General features: G+C 37.0%; 2 protein-coding genes across 2 annotated transcripts in view; one reads left to right on the top strand and one right to left on the bottom strand.

The window, feature by feature from the left end:
• Positions 1-10634, top strand: part of LOC149782518 (uncharacterized) — a 41564-nt gene extending 30930 nt beyond the window's left edge. The window contains exon 7 of the mRNA XM_089933944.1: positions 9344-10634. Coding sequence (XP_089790070.1) covers positions 9344-9561 — 218 coding nt within the window. The 3' untranslated portion in view covers positions 9562-10634. The remainder of the gene's footprint in view (positions 1-9343) is intronic.
• A 3484-nt stretch (positions 10635-14118) lies between these two features.
• LOC149782517 (cleavage and polyadenylation specificity factor subunit 1-like) overlaps positions 14119-26617 on the bottom strand; it is a 152093-nt gene continuing 139594 nt past the window's right edge. The window contains exons 37-39 of the mRNA XM_089933943.1: positions 24451-24580; positions 22209-22347; positions 14119-17674 (exon numbers count right to left, since the gene is read on the bottom strand). Coding sequence (XP_089790069.1) covers positions 17627-17674; positions 22209-22347; positions 24451-24580 — 317 coding nt within the window. The 3' untranslated portion in view covers positions 14119-17626. The remainder of the gene's footprint in view (positions 17675-22208; positions 22348-24450; positions 24581-26617) is intronic.

The following is a 26617-nucleotide window of genomic DNA, read 5'->3' as shown; positions in this document are numbered from 1 at the left end:
AATGCATTTCATAAACACGCTGAAATCGCCTTGACTTTCTCGCAAGAGACTGTACGCCGATTTCCACTCTTTGTAACACCACAGAATCCGTTGAGGTGGACGATCGATCAAATGATGTTTATGTTCGATCAAACATTTGACAAATTTGGTTTTGCCTGAACCGCTAGGTCCGGCAATTAACATGTTAAAGGAATGGCGAAGATACAAGGCCAGTCATCTTAGAGCATTCAAGTACCAGTGGTTTAAACATCGGTGACGTGACGGATGCAGTTGTTCCTTGAGTTTCACTTGTATTTTGATCAGCTCTCGGCAATTGCGTTCTCTCAACTCCAGAGGCAAACCACGAATATTCTCTTTTAAAGTATCCATGATCATGTCAGTCATTATTTATACCCACGTTTGATGGTCACTTCTAATTGTCCTTATTTTATTTAAAATTTTTTCATAGAGCGAACATAATTGACATAGTAATTTCTGACAACTGCCATTCAGGGTAACGGTCAAGAATGTCAATAAAATCTTCCAATGTAAACGGTCTAAGTAGAATAATCGGATGAACACAGGCTTGATCCAGAGAAATCTGACGAGATTGTTGACTTTTTCACTTTCCTCTTGTGGATTTCTTGACACTAATGTTCTACAGGCACCAATTGAGATTTTGCTCAGGCAAGTCCCTGCCAAACAACCTTGTAGATCTTCTCTTGCAGTTCGTTTGGTATTCCTTGAATATTACTTTTCAAATGGGGTTTAAATACTTGTCTCGGTGTTGTCACGTTTGACTCCAAGTCAAGCTGGTTTTTTAAACGACATGATATGCCACATCAATGACTAGGGTCCCACTAAAGGTATGTAGTGACAATGCGGAGACCATCGAGCATGTTCCAGGTAAGCCGAATCGTTTTGTTTCCACTCGTGAAGTGACACACCGCAACTGAAGCACTTGACTTTATCCTCTTCGCCCAAGTAGAGAAATCCGGCTCTGGCTAATTCTTCGCGGGTAGGTCCTCCCAGATATTTAGGCCATTTTCCTTGAAACATTTGCAATCGACTTTTAAAGTCGCAGTATTCAGGCAAACGCACAGGGAACGAATATTCGTCTTTCATAGGTTCATTTCGATGAGGGCACGGTGAAATCCGCAGGAGTTTTCTCAGTTTCGGATGAGATCCGTAGGGTGGTAGCTGCAAAGTTTCACGCGGAGGATGACATTGACAATGAAAACCAGTAAAGTGATAAGGTGTTTTGTAACGAGTGGCATCGCGTTCGCATCCGTCAGGTTTGACACGCACAGCATCACTTTCCATTGTAGGTGTAGTGGTAGTAGTAGTAGTCGTAGCAAAGTTCTCATCATGTGGTACTGAATCGCTGAGGTCACAGAGTACGGCATCGCTCTCTTCGCAAGGCACAGCATCGCACTCCACTTGAGAATCACCGAACTTGAATGATGTCTGTTTAAAAGTATTCATCTTTATCACTCGGTCTTGGTAGTTACAATGAACTATCGGTCTTGGACGTTGTCCCTTTTTATATGCTGACAAATATCGACGTGTCCGTACGGCAAACTGAAGTAATTGGGAAGTCGAACTCGCTTCTGGTACACGATTCGATACACTTTTTCCAAAGGCCGACTGACAATGTGGTGTGTGGGTAAACGTACAATCTTGGTCGATTCGTAGGTTGTCACTTTAAAGTTTCCATCCTGTTCAGACTGCAAAGCTTCTTTCAGTACGCCAAAGTTCACACTCGACTGGTGGGATAATTGAGAGTCAGTCATTTCACTTTATACTCGGTGTGCACTTCTCCTTGTTTGTTCCGGTATTCGTAGCCGTAATTTGTGGGACCGCCTCTAGCAAAACTTAGAATCTTGTCGTCGGGGTGCTCGTCCTTCCAGGCTCCTAATCAGTCTTCTTCGAATTTAGGGTAACAGTGACTCAGGCGATCGATGTAGATGCAACTGTCAGTGTCAAAGTACAGGACGTAATCTCCTAACAGCTCTAAAACTTCGTACAATTTTAAGCGAGTATGAACTGTCACGTATGCCTCCATGATGACATTTCCAAATTCGTCGGCTTCTACAAAGTCCAGTTCTTCTTCGTAATTGACCAGGATCAAATCTCCACGAACGACGTCCACGTGTTTCATGCATTTGGTTTTGTCGTGAATCATCTGGAAGTAGCGAGAAGGTTCTGTCAAATACTCCGTTCTGAGTAAATACGGGCACAAGCAATTCAACATCCCTTTTGCAAACGATCCCCTTCTTTCGTTTTGCTCCACGTGGTCTAAAGTGGTGCCTTCCTGCTCCCAGCATCATTTCTATTTGAATTTCTTTTGGTCTTCGGGATTGTGGTACGAGGAAGGATAGCCACTGGCTTCTTGTTTCACTTTCAAAAAGTTATCCACGTAATCTGCGAAAATGCCTTTCTGAGTTTGGTCACCCTTGTAGTATTTTTCTGTCTTGGGAAAGTGGTAAATTTCGTACACTTCTAACAGTTGGTATCCCAAGTCCAGAGCTTTAAACAATTCCACGCTGACCAACATTCCCATCAAGGCGCGTTCTTCCTGGGTGTGCTGACAAAGTCCGTCTTGATTGCACGTCTTGGTACAAGTACGGCACAAGGAAAACATCAGTTTTCCTTGGCAATGGTGAGGTAAAACGGGACGGTACAAGTCCGTGGGAGGCAAGACTTTGCACTTGATCAAGCCTTCGTATTACCGAATGTTCAGGTCGATTCGATGTGTTCCGTCATCAATTGTGGGTACCCTGCGAGACGGGAAAGCGACAATATTTGCACACGTAAGGATACAGCGAACACACGTACAAGTGTTTGATTTCTTCTCCTTTCTCTTCGTCGGCGTGGTACAGCAAACAGGTGTCACTCGTCCGTCCTCCGTACAAACTGTCTCGCGGGTTCAGTGGGTCCACCAACTTTTAACTTTTCACAATGCGTTTAAACTCGGGATCGATTTCCATACGGTGATCGTAATCGTGTTCCCACATTTCTACCACTTGGTATCCTTGCTGTTCTAACTTCAACTGCAGCTGACAAGTGTCCTCGTACAAATCTTCCATGGTCCGTTGTAAAAACTGATTTTTGGTGTCACGTTGAGGGTAGCAAAGGGGACATCCGTGAAATAAGCATCCGTTAAACTCTTACACGATCTTGGGTTTTTCTAAGTCCCACCCATCTACCGAATATGTTCCGATGGTCTGTTCGCCTCCTCCGTTGCGGGCGTGTTGGATCCATTTGTCTTCATAATCGCACAAGTAATGCAGCCAGCGTAGGGCTTTGACCGAGTATTGACGTTTGACAAAGTTCGTCGCTTCAGGGCTGATGACAGCCAGGGTATTTCAGGCATGAATCATTGGCGGTACACTAAGTAACACGCTTTGGCAATGGTACATGCTTCTTTCAAATGATCGATCCCTCTGTGTTCCATGAACAGTTCTCGAAATTTTCCACAGCAACGCCGTAAAATGTCCACGTCAGAACGACACTACTTTAACATTTCTTCCTGAAAGTCGAAGGGGTTTGAGGCGTGAGTGTGGTACCAAGCGTAGAAAGCTTCTCGTTGTTCGGTACGCATGTTGTCTGGGTCGTAGTAGTGAGCCTCATGCAAATGGGGTAGAATGGCATATTGATTGGCTTCGGTATTAAAAAAGTGCGGAAAATAGCCTTTGGCCATTTCTGTCATTCCAAACGTTTTAAGCATTCGACTAAAAGGCATGGCCAAGTAACTCATCAAACCTTCAAACTGTACTTGTCCCACTTGCATGGAAATGATTTTGGCTCCGTTCAAAGTCACTTTAGGACGTTCGTTACTTGCTCCGTATAGTATCTAAGAAACTGTCCATCGTATCCCGAGAAATTGTGAGCCATCACCGTGGCATGGCGATGACAATCTCCGTAATTTTCGGTGTCCTCTTGGCTCCACGTCTCGTCGATGGGGTCTAAGATCCATCTGGCGAAATCGGCCAGGATGTTACGTTACTGAAAGAATTTTTCACGTCTTCCAGGAATCTTGCTGCAGTGAGGGCATTGATTAAAGATAGGTTCTTGGATGCACTTCTCGCACGCTCGATGAGCCACACAGAAATTAGGAATGTGAATGCCGGTCTCTTGTATGCATTCGAAATCGAAAAAGATGAAATTCCCTTTCTTCTGGTTATATTCCTCCTCTTGTTTGAAATGGTATTTTTGAATGTAGCATTCGTGTTCCAAGTCTTCAATTTGGCGAAAAATATGACATCGTTTCTATCCTGAACATACGTGTGCCTTTGCATTATTGGTACGTATGCCTTGTCCACAAGTAGTGCACAATCTCAGGAGTTGACAAGAGGTATTTGTTGCTGTGAACCTTGCGTCTTTAGATGTTGTTGGTAACAGGCAGAGCTGACAAAAGTTCGCTGACAAGCAGGGCAATGCATTCGTTATTGTCCTTTGTCAAGACAGGGTTGAGAGGCCAAACATCCTGAGCATTTCGATCCACAATGCTTGTGTCGCTCTCGATTGTTATAGGCATAGTCACATTTCTCCAAATAATAGCTGTATCCCAGGAATGCAGCGATACTGGTGATGGCATAGAGATGTTCATCGTGATGATAGACGTGAATGTATCTTTGAAACATTTGCCTCGAAACACCAAAGGTACACGCACTTCTTGAGGGTGAACTTTCAAGGTGTAGCGTGGAGCCAAGGTGTCTTGCAATTTTTGCATTTCAGGAATGCCACCGGGTGTGTCTTTGGATAACCCCACTTGCTGTAACAAGAGTTCTGCTTCTCTTCGTTGTTTGGCTCGGTCCGATTGTTGAATATTCTCCCAGTCTCTTTTCCATTTTGCCATGGCGTTCTTGTAGGCATACATTCGTCCCACCACGATGACACAGGTTAAACAAATCTTGTCTTGAGGATTGTTAATTTCAACGAGGCTCTTTTTGTTACTGCGAAGTTCGTCCACCAATAACACCTTTTTGCGTCCTATCCCTTGGGGAAGAGAAACGTGGGTCATGAACAGTGTCGCTTTTTCATCGGTGATGTGAAACTTGTCGTTGGATTGTTGCACGTGTTAAATCTTGTCGATGCCTTTGGAAGGCGTCAATTCTGCTGGGCTGCTAAACTCGATCCAAACGGGGGACTTCAAACTGTCGTGATAAATGGAAAGTCTCAAGCGATCGTCTTCTTTGGCCACACATTGCCGTTTCAGTGTGGTTATCATAGAATCCCACACCTTGGTGATGAACCCCTCTGCTTTCTCAAACGGTACGTTGGACTTGAAATCTTTAAACTTCACCGTGAACGTATAAGCCGTAGTTCTAAATTTTCTAGAAGAGCTCTTTTCCGCCTCTCGTATATTGTAATAATTTTGAGGAGTTAATGGTGGACTTTACTTGGGTGGAGACTCTCTGGGTCTGGATTCTGGCTTTCTCATGTCATCTTCAATATCACTGTCATGAACTTGAGCCAAGACTTCAGCTACTGTGCGAGGCGATAAATCACGTTTCTGCCTCTTACTTTCTTTCTCCACGAAATGATGCGATCATTTCATCTTGACTGGAAAAAGTCAAATGACTATATTTTAAACGCCACGGGTCCCTATATCGATGTCAAACCAGGGTCTTCCCTTCCAGTATTCGTTTCACTCTCAAACCGACCAGAACGATAGAAGAGCCCACACAGATCGAACTTCTGATCAGAGCTTTGCGAGGTGTCATACGAAAGTTTTCTTCAGACAAGCCGACGAACTGCTCCCCCTCCTTTCGAGAGAAAAGTCAAGATACTTGCTATATACGTAAGAAGAAAGGGCATTGGGCTACAAAGTGTCCAGACCGTCAAGAAAGCAAGATAGGTGTAGACAAAAGTCAAGATACCTATTATTATTGTCAAGAGAGAGGACATCTGTCTTCAGAATGCCCTTAAAAAATAATAGGAGCAAGAGGAAGAGATGGGTTCAGAACAGGAAGAACAGGTACCCTCCCAAAAGGAAGAAACCAGACACGTCCAGACAGAGAAAAAAAGAGAAGAAAAGAAGACGAGGAAAAAGTGAGGAAGAAGAGGAAAATCCTGTTAAAATGAAGAAATTCAAAAAACAGAGGGAGTATAAAAAAGGACACAGAAGAAGATGAACTTTTTCAAGTGTTGTGTTGTGAATTGAATTGTAAAATTTGTAACAGAATAGACCAGACAGAAAAGTAATGTTTCTTGGTTTTGATTTTTATAATCATAATAAGAACCTGCACTCACGCACTCACACATACGTACATCAAAGGGCAAAGAAGTGATTTTGAGTTTTAATTGATTTTGGCAAAATGATTACTATCTCTTTTTGAGAGAAGTGAGTGGCCCTGAAAAGAACCGTTGGGTGATTTTTGTTTTTTTTTATTTAAAAAAAAAAAACAACAACTTAGGAACGGGAGGTAATCAGATTTACCTGTCTTAAGCCTTTGCCATGGCAAAGGCCTACTTGTGGACCACAGGGGTTCGTTACAAAGAAAATTAGGAGTATCCGTCCATGAATCAAGGGATGTGGGTTCTAACATGTAACAATACACCACAATCTTCGTACCCTCTCCACTAGTGTCATACTCCCAAGAAAGAGATGAGACACGGTCATGGACATAGGGGACCGCCTATATCCACCACTATGTTTTTGTTTAGGGCCTAGGAAATTAGAGTAAAGTGTATTGCCCAAGGACACACCACGGCACAGGGGTTCGTTACAAAGAAAATTAGGAGTATCCGTCCATGAATCAAGGGATGGGGGTTCTAACCTGTAACAATATTTTTACAGGTTTGAACCCCCATCCCTCGATTCAAGGACGGATACTCTTCTTTGTAACGAACCCCTATGTTCTGTACTGGCTCATGTCGATGATTTGGTATAAATCACTAGGGTGGGTATCTCAGGCGTAGTAACAGGGTTTGGCAGTTTGGCACGGAAAGGTCTTTTCTTCTTGGGTCGTAATAAAGAAGTCTGATACATTTGTTTCAGACTACTTAACTCTGCCAAAATGTCTAAAGGTACCATCACCGTTTTACCTTCACTGTCCTCCTTCTCTCCTATACCTGCCTCTTTCTGCTGCTGTAAAAAAATCCAATTATTCTTTCTGTCTCTGTTTAAAATCCTCGACGTGTGGTAAAGGATGAGAAGGTGGCAAAGGTACTGGTGCCGGAACAAATTATTGCGAAGAAGAGAAAAAATCCACTAAATCCCAATTAAAATCGGTCTCTTCTGGAAGTAGTTGATAACCACTGCTTTGCCATCGCTTCTCGTCTCCATGACTGGTGCACCCCAATTCATCGTCTTCTTAGTTTCCGTCATGTTTCAAAAGTCTGTCGCATTGATTCACTGCGCACAGACGCTAGCGCACCTATATAGGGAATCTGATGTCACAGGTAGCTCTCTTTGGATTGGAAGACACTTTCCGTACTCTGACTGAATTGTGTAACACGTATTGGGGTTGGTGAAAAAACTCAATCCGTTTCTATCTGCTCTTCCACGTCAAATAACCCCGTTCACTTCATTCTCTTCACCTGTTCTCGTCACAAGATGTGGACTAACGTTGAATCATCTACCCTCGTATCATCGATGCTGTTCCATACGGACTTACCCATGTATGTCAGATCATCATGGACAATCATCCGGATCACCGATATGAGCTTTTGGAAAAGAATCATCTATGTGGAGAGACAAGGCTATCTGAAGAGAGTCCTCATCTACGATCCAGAAGTCAGAAGACGTTTGAGGAAGAGAAGATGATCTATGTGATGCCCTCTACGTTAACGTAATGTTGTTAACAAAAAGCCAAAGACTCTTTTCAGGGCTACTCATGTCTCGAAAAGATTTGCTTTCTTGCCTAAATTGTTTTTAGTCAGTTGTATAGTTGTTTGTGTGATAGATTGATGTTCATCAATCTATGTATGTGTCGTATATCAATGTCTCTGTCTATAAAGAGGGTTCTATGTCCCGCCTCACCAAGCGCTGTTTTATTGGTATAGTTTATGAACTAGCTGAACTTACCTGCCATCTGCTACCTGCTGAACTAGCTGAACTTACCCGCTATCCTATACAACAACTGAACTTTTCCTTGTCGCTATACAGAAACAATATTCCCCATGTTCAATTTCCTTTGAAGCTAAATGTGCCCAGGCTGTGCTATAAAAAATCTTGACCCTAAACGTGCCCAGGGTGATTTAAAAAGTGTTGACTCTAAACATGCCCATGACCTTTTTGATGGGGTTTTCCACTGACCCTAAACAGCCGCACTATACTACTAGTAAGCTACATTAAACTTTACTACAACTTTATGCAATAGGATCCATTATAGCAGGAACCGTCCTATAAGGGCATTAAAGTGAGGGTGGGTAGTTACCATATTTGCCATTTTGACCAATGTATGCCAGGTAACTAATAACAGGTCCACGGCTGGCTGTCAGCAATGTCGACGATACAAAGATTTGCTAAAGGTTTTAGTCATCATATATTCTGTGGAAGAGCTATTTATTTATTCTCTTCTAATAAGTATTTCTTTGTAGATATTCAAATACCTTCATTATATCTTATTTATGCACATGAGTATTATGACGAGCTTGACAATTTTTATATTTTCACAATGATTTTTATGCCCCAACTTTGACAGTAAAAGGGAATATAGTATTTGTTGCTGTTTGTATATCTGTCCCAAATCCATTTTTGCATGATGACATAATAACAACTGGATGAGGACAATGACATTTTGCAGGCTTGCTCATGGTCATGTAATTGTAATACTAGAAAATCTGATCCGGTCATCTTGACCTGATTAGATTTTCTAGCCATTGCAGCAGTAAACATTTTTTAAAAATACATTTGTGAACTTTTTGTTTTTGTAGTTTTTTAACAAACCATTGTAATCACAGTTAAGTATGAACCACTTGAGGCAGGACAATCAATTTCTTTGTAATCATATTTACGTTTATATACTGATGACCTACATTTTGAAACTTTTTGTAACAAACATGTTAGCACAATTTAGCAAAAATACATTAGGTTGACATAATACATTTTCTTTGCATGCTTGTGTGGGTGATTCACCCTGGGATTAAAAAAATTAAATTGTTTTTAAAAAAAACTCGAGTTAAAATTGAACAGAAGCTCACATTTTAGAACATGATTCTGAACCGGTTTTAGTTATCCCTGGAAAGTAGGTCACATTGATCAAGTTTTTAAATGAGACATATATTCATCTCTGATGGCAGTGGTGTGTGTGTGTGTGTTGTATATTGTAATTCAAGGTCAAGCACAATTTCTAATGATGTTCATCAGAATTAAAAGTTTGTATACAATGAATCTTTCTTTCATTGTTTTCAGTTTGTACCGATATTTGTGCCCGTAGCAATGAAACTCGGTTGGATGAGTATCACAAATTTATTCAGGGTGCCATAAGTAGTTTTCTGATGACTACACTGCAGGGAAGGCAAGATGCCATTACATATCTCTCTGACATCACAAAGGTTCCTGTTAAGCTGACTGAACATCAGACAGATTGGAATTGCACACTCGAAAGGAAATCCATAAAATTCTCTTGAAAATTTGGTATTTTGTTGACATTGTTTAATACGTCTAATGACATGTGTTATGCCAGTAACAAGGTTGTAATTTTACATTCTTCATATTTTAGACGTGAAACAGTAAACTCTTCATTGCATGCTTATTTAGATTTTTTGGGGGAAAAAATGTAAAATATTGAATAAAAGTAATTCAATCGAATCAAAAAAAATATATCTTTTCAAATAATAATATGATGATACTGGAAGTAGATACAACACAGAGAATAATAAATTGGGCCGTTCTTGTCAGGGATTTATTTAACAAGCTGGGATTATCAGAAGCCTGTATTAATCGGGATGTTGATAATGCCAATATTTTTCATTATTATACTGCCTTAATAAAGATTATACAAATTTTCTAGAATGGTGTGAAAGATTAAATGAACAATCTAAAATCTTTCCGTACAGAAATCTTGTTGAAAAGTTCAACTGAAAAACTTATGATTCTATAATTTAAGTTTCTAACAATGTAATTGTTCTCTAAGTTAATTGCAGTAGATTGATGAATAGAGAGAGTCAATACATATAGAATAAAAAACTGTGATAAGTTACCATGAAGTTGTGGAAGAATTTAGTTTTGTACTGATATGCCCTTAATATTTTTATATATGTATTTTGATTTATGAATGAAATTATTTCAGATATCCAGATATTCTGAACAAAACATATCTGAAAATTCTAAGCTCTGTTTACGAGCTTTACTGGTCAGAAATAATTTACTCAATAAACACCGTTTCATAAGGTATCATGTAAGACATTAGATTTAAGTTGATATCTTGTACTCTTAGTTATACAGGAATTATAAAGATTGAAATTAGCTCTTTGTCTCCTCCCCATAAATTACTGCCAGGCATAACAGTGGAGAGAGCTGAAAACATGCTTTGTATCTATGTCTCTATTACTGTGTGTGAATTAGTCTAATTTAAATAGCAATATTTGGTTTAATTATAAAGATTCAGCTATTAACTTGTACACCATACTGACAAATAGTTTGGACACTATGACATTGGTAATATATAGCACTGTATTCTATTAAAATACTGATTTATATATCCTCTGGTATCCATTCAGTCTCTAGCTCTTTAGTACCCTAATTTAACATAAATAAAGTAGTATTACTTATTGTCTGAATCACTATTACCTGGTTATAAAACTTATCCTGCCAGTTTCCTTGCAGAGCAAATTGAGATCTTTGATCTTTACTCCCAAGGGTGATGGAGAGATACACAACAGTGTCAACACTTAGGTGTGTGAGGGTTGGCATGTATGCTTTTGAGGGCTGCAGATGTTAGAAATACCTCACCACAACTTCCATTGAATTTATTCAAGTTTACGTGAAAGCAAGCATCTGAGAGATTATTTTACATGCTAATTTTGAACCAGTCAGAAATTTGCATTAGTCCAACGTTTGCAGAGACACAAAAACTGATTTGTCCTGCACAAGTCATTTAAAATGTTCACTAACCTGATGATTTTCTCATCAGATATCAGGCTATGGGATTTGCCTAATTAGACATCATTAGAAACCTTTCAGTAAAAACTCCATGTCAATATGACACACCATTGAGGAGTGGAGATAACAGGAATTTCAAGAAGGCCACTGTGGTGGCCATATTGGATTGTTTAGTGGTTCCATTTTCATTCTGGTCCACTCAGACATCAGAAAACCCAAAGAAAAATAAGACACTCCATACAGGAGTAGTAGCGAAAACAAGGTTTTCAAGATGACCACTGTGATGGCCATATTGAAAGTCCTGGTGGTACCATTTTCATTCTTGACCAACTACACCTGGGATGAATGTGTGTATAAAGTCTCATGGCAATCTTCCAGGTAGTTTAGGAGTAGTGATAACAAACTTCTACTAACTGAGGGATGAACGAAAGGTGGCAGAAAACAGGCCATCCTCAAGCTCTTTTGGTCTATGACTGGTAGGACTCAAAGAGGTAGGAAACAATCAGGTGATATGACATTTTATCAAGAAAATGGCATAGAATTTATGTTGTTGTTGTTATTATGGGGTTTAATGCCATTATTTAGCACACAATAGGCTATGCATGGCGGCCAGTATTAATGGTGGAGGAAGAACCCGGGAAAACCCCGGAAAGAACCACCGATCCACAAGAAGCTACTGGCAAGCTTCCTCACATACCCACATTGGCTGAATCCTTGACTCAAGCCCACGCAGACAGAGGTGAGATGACAGTGATCCGTAACGGAGAGCGCTTTAGACCACTTGGAGCCCCGGCAGGGAATTTATGTAAAAAATAAAAAAATAAAATCTTTACTTGACATACATTTATAAGCTTGAACAAAAGGATGCTCTTATATACTAGTTGTCTCCTTAGTTCAGATTGTCTCTATCTTCTTATACTCTGGCTTCACATCATAAAGACCATATCTGAATTTGCTTTGCTATGGCTATGTGTGATACATTTTCAATATAATGTTGAAAAAGGTATGAATAGTTAGGCCATTTTGGAAAAGTACAGAAAACTAGGGCTGCTTGATGACTATATTTGTCATTATGTAATATTTGGTAATTTTTTTTTCAAAATCAAGATTCAAATTTCGGCTGGTTATATTTTACCAGTGATCAATCTCAACAGGTTTTAAGATTTAAGGTGGTAAATTTTTACTAAAATCTTTCCACCACTAAAAATTCCAACAAAAATGTATTATTTATATTATTATTATTACATAATTTTTGCCAGAAGTTTAAGGACAAACCAATTTTTGGTGTAAATATATCTCTTTTATAATACTAACCCAATACATAATCCATACCTTGCAAATTAAGCCCTACCAGGCTTGTTTTAGCATTAAAAGTGCTATACGGTTGATTGCATGATAAGGTGGAGGTCAGATGAGAGCGGTCTTGCACTGGATAAGGGACTAGCACCAAATCCCATCATTTTGTCAGTTACTACTGGAGTGGACATGCATGCTTCTCCAGGAATTTGCAGGGAGGGCCTGAGAACATGTGCCCCTATTAGAAGCTAAACATTATAGAAAAGAGGTATTTCAGTAAAAACAAAATTTGGTTCTTCTTCAAATATATTATCCAATCAAAATACATTAGGAGAAATGATAAATGAGGAGTTACATTCCTTACTCTGAAGTTGGTCATGTCTATGGTTTCTTAATTTACTTCAAGCAGCTTCAAATTCCAAGTGAGACACCACCAAGGATTAACACATGGTTCATGCATGGACACAGCTTTGATAGAAAATTTTCACTCCCACCAATCCAGTGGAAGCAGAGTAACCCATGTCTGTATGAAGCTGCTCTACAATCCCAGAAAGCAGCCTTTTAAAATGGAAGTTCTACACGGTAAATGACTGAGAACATCACCTCTGACTTCCATCCCATGACCTTGATTATGTCAGCTAAGAAGCTGTTCTGTTCAAATGATATACTAGTGGTCATCGCCCTAACCTTGTGAACCAATATGTTGTTGTTGTTGAAGGGTTTAATGCCATTTTTCAGCACAAGAAAGGCTATACATGGCGGCCAGTATTAATGGTGGAGGAAGAACCCGGGAAAACCCCAGAAAGAACCACTGACCCACGAAAAGCTACTGGCAAGCTTTTTCACATACCCACATTAGCCGAATCATAGACTCGAACCCACGCAGACAGAGGTGAGATGGCAGTGATCCGTAACGGAAAGCGCTTTAGACCACTCAGCCACTCGGGGCCCCCGTGAACCAATATGCACAGGAAAATTAACTGGTACTGTGTAACTTCCCTGTAGGTAGATTGGATCACTTATCAAATCCAGAATGATATTTTCTTAGCTGAAAGATCAACACTTCCTTCACCAACTTGTAAGAACATGTAATTGGATCATCTCAGTGAGCTTTAGGTACCACTTCAGAGCCCTTTTAGGGTCCAGTAGACATCCTTGGAGTAAAAAATCTAGTTTGGCAAGCAATTGACTTTTTAGCTCTTCTGTTGCTAAACTAAGCCTAGGAGGCTAATTTACAAGGTTCTGGATACACTCCTATATTTCATATTGTAATGCTTTAAATATACTGTGCTCCAGCTCAAAAAAACTCCAAGCTGGACTGAATAACATAAACCTTATTCCTCAATACATGGAGAGGTGTATGTGTGTGTGTGTTCTGCATTTTTAATGTAGCTTTAACAATGTTTCAGTCATATCACTACGATGCCTGCAGTGTGACAGTTTATAGTGATGTCTAGCACTGGGACATGATGCCTCAGACATGTAGCATGATGTAATACCTAGTCACATTATCCTGACACCAGGCCGACTCTAACCTCTTAATGCTGAGGGCCAAGTGAGGCAGCTGTTAATACCATTTTTGCAAATCTTTGGTATGACTCAGCCAGGGGTTTGAACCCATGACTTCCAGCATCCAGGGCAGATGCTCTAACCACTAGGCCACACATGAAGAGGAAAGAGCAAAACTGGTGATTCCCTTCTGTCCAAGCATTCAAAACAGTCGCCAACATACTAAAAATATACCGCTTGACTGGAGCTTATGCAGAGAGAAGAAATAGAAGGTCTCATAATGTTGGCACACATTTTAATTTCCACATTAAAACTGGCACAAAAAATATTCACTAATGACTTGTAGTATAAATTTTACAAAAGAAAACATTTTTGATGAACATGATAAATTCATTACAAAAATGAGCATTCAAATACAACAGCCAATACACAACTGCAGACACACACACATACGACATATGAGAATGAACAGACTCGTAACAACAGTGTATCGGTATACACTCACTTATAAGTTGAGTCCAACTGCAAACTGCACAGACCTAGATCTGCTGTTGCATAATGTACTGGCTTATATGGATCTATGTGGTTTGCTGGGAGTAATCAGTAGAACAAAGAACATAGACCCTGATCTGCCAGCTCATTATGTGATGGCAGAACAGTGTCCATGTTGTTTGCAGCTGGTCTTACAAGCGAGTGTATACTATAACAAGGATAACCTAAGCAACAAATCTTCTTTGCATCAATGGTTTCTGCATGCTCTCAGAATCAAAGCATTCATTTGTAAAGAGAGCTAGATAACAATCACATGACAGTTTTCTGTTTGATAATAAAAGCTGAAAAAAGTTAAATGTACAAATGTTCATGTAAAGAAATCTTTACCTAATATTAATGTTAATTCTGGAGCTTTTGTAAAACTAGTTTTGCCTGACTGCCTATGCAGTATATTACCTTTTGAAAAAAGCAAAGCATTTTACATGACTGACAGTACATCAAATTACATACTATAATTATAGGTTACTGCATTTGTATGGGAAAATATGAACGAGTTTTTGGATGGAATACTGCACGACCTTGGGAGTGCAGTATATCCTTCCAACAAAACGAGTTCATATTTTCCCATACAAATGCAGTAACCTTTTTATTATATGCTCATTTTTGTTATTCTACCAAAGGTTTAATTACATAAACAAAATACACTACAAGAAACAACATAAATGAATGTATGCCGCATTCCAAACTAAATACACAAGCACATATTCATCATTACACAAATAAACATTATTACTGCGCACATAACTCTGCTCAGATAAATTTGAACTTAGTCGGGCACTTGACATAACTTGCGAAAGAAAATGGCGTGTCTAGTTAAAATTGAAATTTGGAGTCATATTGTGAATGAATGTGCATTGCAACAACTTTTCCATTTGATCTGGGACGAATAGATTTTGGTATTTTTCTCGATTCTAGGAAATTTTGTGATTATGGACTGGATTTGTATGTGACAATTCCACATGAAATACATGAGATAGAAGAAGCTAGGGAGAAGTGTGCTGACATCTGCAAATGTGTTTCTGTTTCTGTCATTGAATATTTGAAATCATAATGTGGGACAAATATGAAGTCTTTCAGATGCAATTTTCAAAGAGATGCTATAGAATTTAATGCTTTTTTCATTCTGAGTGCAGTAAGGAGGATGCAATTGCACTTATCATTGAAATTACAGCACAATTTTGAAATGTGTAATCCAGACTAAAAACCTATGACATGGCTCATGTAATTCGGATTTGCAAAATTAAGAAAATAAATTTTGAGGAAATTCAGGATGTAAAACTGTAAGTATATTTTATTTTGCCATTCTTATCACCAGCTAAAGAAGACAGTATATGACTTGTCACTTGTATGTTAATTGTAAGGACTTTATCTTGCATCTGTTATATACTGTAGCTAGCCTAAATCCGAAACATTGTATCAATGTGGAATGTGCCAAAGCAGCTGGTATGTGGCAGTCCACAAAACATGTTTTAGTTCATTCAGAAACAAATTTAACCAACCACAATGTAAAGAGCATCTTATGCGAGTGTACATGATGTGTGTGTACAAATCAAAAGTGCTGGCGTCTGCATCAATTGTTTGTTTACAATAGAAAGTAGTTTCTTTATGTACATGAATGCTATATGTGTATTGTCGCGCAGGTTCAGTATTGGGTAATATTGCATGATTCTGACAATGTAAAGTTAACGGGGAAAAAAATAAGCATATAATAACAAGTTTTGCATGACTGACAGTACATCATATTATATACTATAACAAATTTTGCATGACTGAAAGAACATCATATTACATACTATAACAAGTTTTGCATGACTGACAGTACAGCATATTACATTTGACAAAATGTAATGCATATTACATACTATAAAAACAGTTTTTCATGACTAACTGTACAGCATATTACATTGGACAAAATATACAGCATATTAATGTAACAATAGTTGTTATGACTGACAGGATACAGCATATTACATCTGATATCCCATGATATTCATGGCATATTCTCATTTACCTTACATTTCCAAGCAAGGAAAAAGCAGACAAACTTTTCCATGTGTGTGTGTGTGTTGGGAGTGGGGATGTGCAATCCAAAACTGTTATATCCAACTGGGCAAAAAAAACGTATTACTGGTAGATAAGTAATTTCTGTTTTGAAAGCCATCACAAGTAGCTAGAAATTATGATAGTAACACCTGGTCCCTGATTAAAACAAAAAAATAATAAAGTTGGAACTTGGTCCAAAATGACAAAACCCATAAAAGGTACATCTATGTCTATAAAACAATATTGATAAAAAAATTCCATTATGCCGAATGATTCTTTAGCTATGAAGATTTCTAATCTAAGTCTGTGAAGAAATGTACAGATCAAACTGTATCACAATATGCTGAATGATTCTTGAGCTATGCCAAAACAAGCAACACCCCGATGAGAAGATATGAATATAAATGTCAAGGGCTATAACTCTATCCAAAATTGAAATAACAAACCCATCAATGGCACATCTAGGTCTATGAAACAATGTATGCACCAAATTGCATGGATTTGTAGTGGAGATTTCGAACTGACAGAAAAAGGGAAATAACTCTTTTAGATAGGAACCTCAACAGATGAAATGCAATTTGCAATTTGCTTGCAAAGTGGCAACCAATTTTATGTGTATAAGTTGGCAGAAGATATGGTGTTTACAATAAGTGTTATTTTGTAAGCACTTCCAATGTAACTAATATGGTCAACAAAAACAAAACGTATATAATTTTTATTGCAATTATATTAAGTCATTCAGAAATGATGATTGACCTTACAATTAAAACATGTATTTTTGCTCCAAATTTTATTACATGAACATTAAACCTTCAGTCAAGATAAAGCCTTCAACATTTTCAGTTCCCAAAAAACTTTATAATTATGCATATTTTACTAAAACTTTCATTAAGGCTCTCTTCAGCACTGTGGTTATAATGACAATTCTCAAGACCATTCTGTCTAATGCTTTCATATCTGAGGCTTCTAGACAAGTCTGAGTTTTATGACAGGCTTATCATAATTTGTTCTCATCTGCTTTATGCTAAGCCTGGCTATCTCTCCTGTACCAATATGCTCTAAGTACATGCACAATGTACATTAAAATCACAACTGATGAATACATAATACTGATCCTTTTGTCAGTTAAAACTATTCTGACAGCCTGTCCAGTTCCACGAAATGAATACAGAATCCTGATCCTTTTGTCAGTTAAAACCATGCTGACAGCCTGTCCAGCTCCATGAGATCATCTATCAGCTGAAATACAAATCAAATTTGTTTTCAGTGTTTGGATATTTTAAAAAATATTCTTGGATACAATAAATATAATCATATTCAGTTCTGTATTAACATCAGACCACTCCAGTGGCCTAGTGGTTAAAGAATCTGTCTCGGATGTGGGAGGTCTCAGTTTGAACTCCGGCCGAGTCATACCAAAGACTTATATAAAAAAAATGATACTAACAGCTGCCTCACTTGGCACTCAGCATTAAGAAGTTAGAGTTAGGAGTGGTAAGCCAGGTGTCAGGATAATGTGACTGGGCGGGACATCATCTACATGTCTGCAGCATGATGCCCCAGTTGTTGTTGTTGCTGTTGTACAATTTAATGCCATTATCAGCACACAATAGGCTATACATGGCGGCCAGTATTATTGGTGGAGGAAGAACCCAGGAAAACTCCAGAAAGAACCACTGACCCATGAGAAGCTACTGGCAAGCTTTTTCACATACCTACAATGGCTGAATCTGAGACTCAAACCCACATAGACAGAGGTGAGATGGCAGTGATCCATAACAGAGGGCGCTTTAGTGATGCCCAAGTACTAGACAGCAGACATTGTAGCAATGTGACAAATATTGTTAAAACTACATAAAAAATCCAAATCACACACATACAGTATCATAATCAAATATGAGCCCTCATACATCTCAAGTAAATATTTATACGTAGATATAAATTTATTAACAATCTGATAATGCCAAAATCGTATAAAATTATCAAACTGCCCTATAATCTGGATTAGATCTTTACCAGAGTCACTTCTGATTATTTTCTGCTTGACTTGTCAAAAAGATCCAAAGAACTGTATCTGTCACATGACCCAACTAGCAATGCCTACTGTATTACTTGCTAACATGTCAGCTCCAATTGTAAACTTGACAAACCCAGATCTGTCATCACATAATGTGCCAGCAGACCTGCCTCTGTGCAGTTTGTTTTTTTATTAGTAATCTGATGAACAAATAACACAGATCCAGATCTGCCAGTGAATAATGTGATGGCAGATCAGAGTATGTGTTGAAGCTAAGTGAGCACAAATGGTATTGGAATCTCAATGAAGGAAAGAAAATGTGGATTCTATAAATTCCAACTACTGTTAAAAGTATTACCCTTACATACTTTATTAGGTCTATATGCAAAACTTCTTGGTAAAAACTTAATTATAGCCACATCCATGTATTCAATTTTAGTGTGTCTCATGGAAGGAGGGTGGCAGCTAAAATATGCCTAGGACATCATGATTTTTTCAGAATGCGCTAATATGCATGCCTGACATATCATTACAACATAACTTCATGGGGTAAACCAGCCTCAAAAATTAATCTTTTTTATTGGGAGTTACCATGTTAGGAGAATGAATTTTCAGAGTGGAGAATCCCCAACCAAGGCAACTGAACTATTTTTGTAGCATGTACACTGAAGATACAGTAAAGTGTCTGTATGCACTTTCTATAATGCACTTGCACCTAATGAGCCTTACCCAAAATGATAATTTAAGCGCACAGTGCATATAATACATTAAATAATAGAAGTTGACAATAATCTGTGAACTATAATATTAACACACTGAAACTTTAACATACTTGCACCCATGAACCTTTAGCACAAATTAATTTTAGAGCAAACCTAACAAGAAGGTCATGGATCAATGTTAGAGAATGTCTAACAAGAAGGTCATGGATTAATGTTAGAACATTATAACAAGAAAGTCATGGATTAATGTTAGAACATTATAACAAGAAGGTCATGGATTAATGTTAGAACATTATAACAAGAAAGTCATGGATTAATGTTATAACATTATAACAAGAAGGTCATGGATTAATGTTAGAACATTATAACAAGAAGGTCATGGATCAATGTTAGAACATTATAACAAGAAAGTCATGGATTAATGTTAGAACATTATAACAAGAAAGTCATGGATTAATGTTAGAGAATGTCTAACAAGAAGGTCATGCATTAATGTTAGAACATTATAACAAGAAAGTCATGGATTAATGTTAGAACATTATAACAAGAAGGTCATGGATCAATGTTAGAGAATGCCTAACAAGAAGGTCATGGATTAATGTTAGAACATTATAACAAGAAAGTCATGGATTAATGTTAGAACATTATAACAAGAAGGTCATGGATTAATGTTAGAACATTATAACAAGAAGGTCATGGATCAATGTTAGAGAATGCCTAACAAGAAGGTCATGGATTAATGTTAGAACATTATAACAAGAAGGTCATGGATTAATGTTAGAACATTCTAACAAGAAGGTCATGGATTAATGTTAGAACATTATAACAAGAAGGTCATGGATCAATGTTAGAGAATGCCTAACAAGAAGGTCATGGATTAATGTTAGAACATTATAACAAGAAGGTCATGGATTAATGTTAGAACATTCTAACAAGAAGGTCATGGATTAATGTTAGAGCAAGCCTAACAATAAGGTCAATGGATTAATGTTAGAGCAAGCATAACAAGGAGGTCTTGGATTAATGTTAGAGCATTCTAACAAGGTCCTGGATTAATGTTAGAGCATGTCTAACAAAAAGGTAATGGATTAATGTTAGAACATTATAACAAGAAGGTCATGGATCAATGTTAGAACATTATAACAAGAAAGTCATGGATTAATGTTAGAACATTATAACAAGAAAGTCATGGATTAATGTTAGAACATTATAACAAGAAGGTCATGGATCAATGTTAGAGAATGCCTAACAAGAAGGTCATGGATTAATGTTAGAACATTATAACAAGAAGGTCATGGATTAATGTTAGAACATTCTAACAAGAAGGTCATGGATTAATGTTAGAACATTATAACAAGAAGGTCATGGATCAATGTTAGAGAATGCCTAACAAGAAGGTCATGGATTAATGTTAGAACATTATAACAAGAAGGTCATGGATTAATGTTAGAACATTCTAACAAGAAGGTCATGGATTAATGTTAGAGCAAGCCTAACAATATGGTCAATGGATTAATGTTAGAGCAAGCATAACAAGGAGGTCTTGGATTAATGTTAGAGCATTCTAACAAGGTCCTGGATTAATGTTAGAGCATGTCTAACAAAAAGGTAATGGATTAATGTTAGAACATTATAACAAGAAGGTCATGGATTAATGTTAGAACATTATAACAAGAAGGTCATGGATCAATGTTAGAACATTATAACAAGAAAGTCATGGATTAATGTTAGAACATTATAACAAGAAAGTCATGGATCAATGTTAGAGAATGTCTAACAAGAAGGTCATGGATTAATGTTAGAACATTATAACAAGAAAGTCATGGATTAATGTTAGAACATTATAACAAGAAGGTCATGGATCAATGTTAGAGAATGCCTAACAAGAAGGTCATGGATTAATGTTAGAGAATGCCTAACAAGAAGGTCATGGATTAATGTTAGAACATTATAACAAGAAAGTCATGGATTAATGTTAGAACATTATAACAAGAAGGTCATGGATTAATGTTAGAACATTCTAACAAGAAGGTCATGGATTAATGTTAGAACATTCTAACAAGAAGGTCATGGATTAATGTTAGAACATTATAACAAGAAGGTCATGGATCAATGTTAGAGAATGCCTAACAAGAAGGTCATGGATTAATGTTAGAACATTATAACAAGAAGGTCATGGATTAATGTTAGAACATTCTAACAAGAAGGTCATGGATTAATGTTAGAGCAAGCCTAACAATAAGGTCAATGGATTAATGTTAGAGCAAGCATAACAAGGAGGTCTTGGATTAATGTTAGAGCATTCTAACAAGGTCCTGGATTAATGTTAGAGCATGTCTAACAAAAAGGTAATGGATTAATGTTAGAGCAGGCTTAACAAGGTCATGGGCTTCATGTCAAGCCCACAATGAAAGCACAGTTGTAAAAAGTATGATTGTGACCCTATGGTGAAATGGGCAGAGTGACAGGTCGATAAGGCAAGTAATCATGTCACCATATGAAGTTTCTTAGCTTCATGACTTATTTCAAGTATGAATAAATTCCATCATGGAATTAAATCAATATAAGCAAATGAAACAAAACATTAACCAAAAGCTTAACACTAATTTTCTCCACCATTAATACTGGCCGTTATGTATAGCCTATCTTGTGCTGAAAAATGACATTAAACCCTACAACATCTAATTTTCCATAACTGTGACCTTGGCCTTAAGTGGTGAGCAAACAAGTAAAAAGAATTATCTTAACTTCACTAAAAAAATTCATGCCAAGGATGATGAGAATCTATCAAGGTTCTTAAAACCATGCAAATAATAACTTTAATGAGAAAAAAAAACTGTTGATTCCACTGCAGCCATCAGAAAAGTGACCATGTCTCACTTCCCACTAATGTAAGCCCAACAAATAAAACCCAAACAAACAAAGTTTTGAATAAAAATGTTGCACATATTAATTCTTGATGCACATAATCTAATGTGTCAGCTATACTAATATTATCCATTTTACTGTCATTTATTATCATTCCTGTACCAACCTGGTCTGCTGATGTACCAATCCTTTTGGCAAGTTCAGCCTTCTCCATGAAACTGAAGTAAAGGTATTTCCACAACAACTCCCCATCCAGGATGTTTCTGTGTGAATTAACTAGTTCAGGTCCACTTGTCTGCAGGGCTCTGAGGAGATGAAATAACATGATGGACAACATAACAATTATTATAAGTATACAGTATCTTTTCAAATAATTTTGATTTACAGTGAGATCTGCCTAAATGGACACATCTATAACAAAAACACATTAAGGAATCCCCAAGAAAAACCTTATCTGTTCTGCATATAAAGGACACCTGTTTAATGCAGAGTGAACATGTAATTTTGTAAAAAAAAAGCAAGTGATTTACTAAATTATGTGTCTCCAAGAATACCTGACCAATCACATGAATTTTACCAAAGAAGCCCAGCTACCTCTTGAATACAGGAATCATGAAAAGGTGAACAATTATTTTCTTTTATCATACAATGAATACAGAAAGTTTATTTTACATGAGTTTTAACAATTTCATATCTTTCTTTCCTCTATTAATGCATGCATTAAACTGATCCTCAAAAGGTCAAGGTGCTTGTGATGTTAAAAATTCCGCTATGTTCTCATATAGTTTCAAGTTATCACTTGTACAAAAGGGTTTTTTATTATTATTTTGGGTAGGGTGGGTAATAATATGATTGCAAAAAATGGTGCAACAACAGCACAAAACTTTCCAAAGCCAACAATCCTCCAGATATATGCAATTTTTTTGGCCATTCTTCTGAAAATTTACATTACAAGACCCTCGAACTAAAAAGAGTGAATCATATGCATAATGGTGAAAACAAGAGGTAAGGATTGATTGAGAGTAAAATAAAAGGTATGGAATGATTGAAAATAAAACAAATGGTATGGAATGATTGGAAAAAAAAAGTTAAGGAATGATTGAAAATAAAAAAGGTAGGGAATGATTGAAAATAAAATTAAAGGTAAGGAATGATTGAAAATAAAACAAAGGGTATGGAATGACTGAAAATAAAAGAAAAGGTTTGGAATGATTGAAAATAAAATAAAAGGTAAGGAATGATTGAAAAAAAAACAAAGGGTATGGAATGACTGAAAATAAAAGAAAAGGTAAGGAATGATTGAAAACAAAGGAAAAGGTATGGAATGATTGGAAACAAAATAAAAGGTATGAAATGATTGAAAATAAAACAGAAGGTAAGGAATGATTAAAAATAAAATAAAAGGTAAGGAATGACTGAAAATAAAACAAAAGGTAAGGAATGATTGAAAATAAAACAAAGGGCATGGAATGACTGAAAATAAAAGAAAAGGTTTGGAATGATTGAAAATAAAAGAAAAGTTATGGAATGATTGGAAACAAAATAAAAGGTATGAAATGGCTGAAAATAAAATAAAAGGTAAGGAATGATTAAAAATAAAATAAAAGGTAAGGAATGACTGAAAATAAAACAAAAGGTATGGAATTATTGAAAATAAAACAAAAGGTATGGAATAAGTGAAAATAAAACAAAACCCCTTTTAATCCATTTTTCTGTCTGCACTAAAACATTTTTTTAACGTAGAAATAGATACCATTTGCAATGCCATCTGAAATCTGCAGAACATAGTGTGATGCCTTAAAAGGTGTTAATATAATATAGCTTTTTGCCTTACAAAGGCAAAAGAGATCTGCACACAAACCTAAGTTATGCCTATATCTTTCTATTCACATGTGGCAAAAACATTTAAACTAAAATGCCAGTTCTACAGTGTAAGACACTGATGTTTATGATGTGACATCCCACATCTTACTGCCCTAATATACAATGTCCTATAGTTTTGTTCCAGTCACTTTGCCAGGAAAATTCAGATAAATGTGTGATCTCAAACATTTTTTAGTTAAAGAAAAATAATCCCAAGTTCAACAGACTATGGGACTACTGGGCTACCATCACTTGTCAACACAATGAAATGAATGACAGCAGATCTTCAAGCTGCGAGCACCTGACTGTACCAGGAATTAGTTCAGTCTGCAAAATGTCATCAGAATAAACATTTTCAAACTAAGGCAATTAGACTTTAAGCTGTGCAACAGTGTCAATATGGTCTGCATACTATGACCTCCAGTTCTCATGGTGAATCTGACAGAAAAGACCTACGTCTATCTGGATTAATGCTTTACAATGCTGGACTAACAAATATGACAGATTCTTCTACAGATACCTAATGCACTGCATCTAGATCCTACCTGTAAGACTTTGGGTTGAGTCCAGCTACGCTTGGAATGTGAACAATCAAAGCATTCTGTAACATGAGCAACCGTCGATACACCTTCTCAGAGACTGGCAACACAAACCCAAGGCTGCCATCCAATGTAGCTGAAATATGAAAAAGGATTAAACTAAACAGTCCTGGTTTTTCCAAAAATATAGAGTGTGAGAAAAAAAAGGTTAATAACTATATCCACAACTATAAAGTGAAATATTCTTAAATTAATGTGCCATGGTTTTTATTTAAATTTGGTGAAGAAATATACCTCACATACTGAGTTGCTTGTCCATGCCTAGAACTTCAAATTCATACTGGCAAAATATCAAGAAATGTTTCAATAAAATTCACTCTGAAAAATATATTCAGCAATTAGTTCTTTTCTTTTTTTAGGTAAGTAAGGAAATCATCATGAGAAACAAAATGAAATCTATCAGAGTAGAAAGTCAAGTATGCTACTATCATTAAAATATGTATATAAATTACACCATCCTTACAATAAATCATTAGCATTAAATTTCTGGCAGGATTTCAAAACAGATGTGTGTGTGGATGTCAAACACCGTAGTAGATATGTGAACAATAAAATCATTGTCGTGCATAATTCTGATGAAATAACTCACTTCATTAAATTAAACCAACTCATCTAATTCCTGTAGAGAGGAAAAAATAAAGCAATTTTGATCAGAAATTCCCATTTTATTTTGTAGTTGTAAGTATTCATTTCAGTAATAATTCTTTCACTCTGTTAAATTAGCTATTAAGGTTGTTTTAATTTACTGGCATTCCACAAATCTGGAAACACTAGCACAATATGTCATTCAGGAGCAATTTACATATGCTGTATTTGTATGTTTCATTTAAAAATTAGCAACATACACTTTGCTCCTTTTACTACACTTTTGCCTATTATCAAGCATTAAATAAACAGGTTTCAAATTATCAACTTAAAACATGTTCACTGAACAAAATAAACCGACCACAATGACTGCACATTGATGTAAATGCAAAAGCTACCAGATGGACAGACAGACAGGTGGACAAGAGTAACCCTACACACACCCTGCAACACTACATACACCCTGTAACCCTACATACACCCTGCAACACTACATACACCTAGCAACACTACATACACCTAGCAACACTACATACACCCTGCAACACTACATACACCTAGCAACACTACATACACCCTGCAACACTACATACACCTAGCAACACTACGTACACCTAGCAACACTACATACACCCTGCAACACTACATACACCTAGCAACTTTGTGATAGAGCACAGTGAAAATTAATTCTTAAGAATCAATAAATACCTAGGTCTGTGGTATTAATCTTTATTTGTTTCAACTGGTGGACATTTGAGCTGGGTACCACAACAAATTTTGTACTGAGGTATTTCGGTACTGTGATACATACCCAGACCTGCCAACCCTGATGAGTCCGTCTCAGTAAGGCAGATAATTTTTTTCCGTAAGATTTTCCAGTTTTCAGTAAGGTGTAACAAAATATTATGTACTGATATTGTAAAGCTGGGAAAATGTAATTAAAAGTTTGATGCAGCGTTGATAAACATCACGTTCAACTGAAAAGGTTGTAAAGTACACATAGACTTTATTTACCACTAGTATAGTTGCACAAACTTTAGTTCCAAACCCTATGCAACTCAATGGCTTGTTGCTCTCTCTCTCAACTTGACGTAATTCTTGTTAATTCTTTTTCCATTTCACATTACGACGGCAATCATATCTCTGGCCATGAGACATACTCAAACTGGCACGTGATGTCCAATAAACGTAATTGTGTCCTTTCCTGCTTTTATTCACAAGAATCTGAATACTCCTTTTTATTCTTCTATGTTATTATTAACTCTTTTCTAGAAGCTTATTTTCCCTTTCATCTTTAAAATGACATGCATCGCTTTCTGGATGCCATTTTAAGAAAAAATTATATAATCAACAGTTTAATCATGCTGACACTTCACATGAACAAATAGGGGCAGTCAAAAGTGCCTGGGATGCTGCCGTAAAGTTAGTCTGGTTCCCTGACTAATTTCACTAATTCTAATACAAAACCCAGATCCAAAATCAAACACGGACGAACCAATTATACAGATTTTTTGGCAACGATCATTTT

Source organism: Sinohyriopsis cumingii, chromosome 15 (assembly GCF_028554795.1).
Source record: "Sinohyriopsis cumingii isolate HCF-2022 chromosome 15, ASM2855479v2, whole genome shotgun sequence".
NCBI classification, from domain to species: Eukaryota; Metazoa; Mollusca; class Bivalvia; order Unionida; family Unionidae; genus Sinohyriopsis; species Sinohyriopsis cumingii.
Note: the sequence above shows the minus strand (reverse complement) of the source record. Positions and strands in the feature narration are given on the sequence as shown.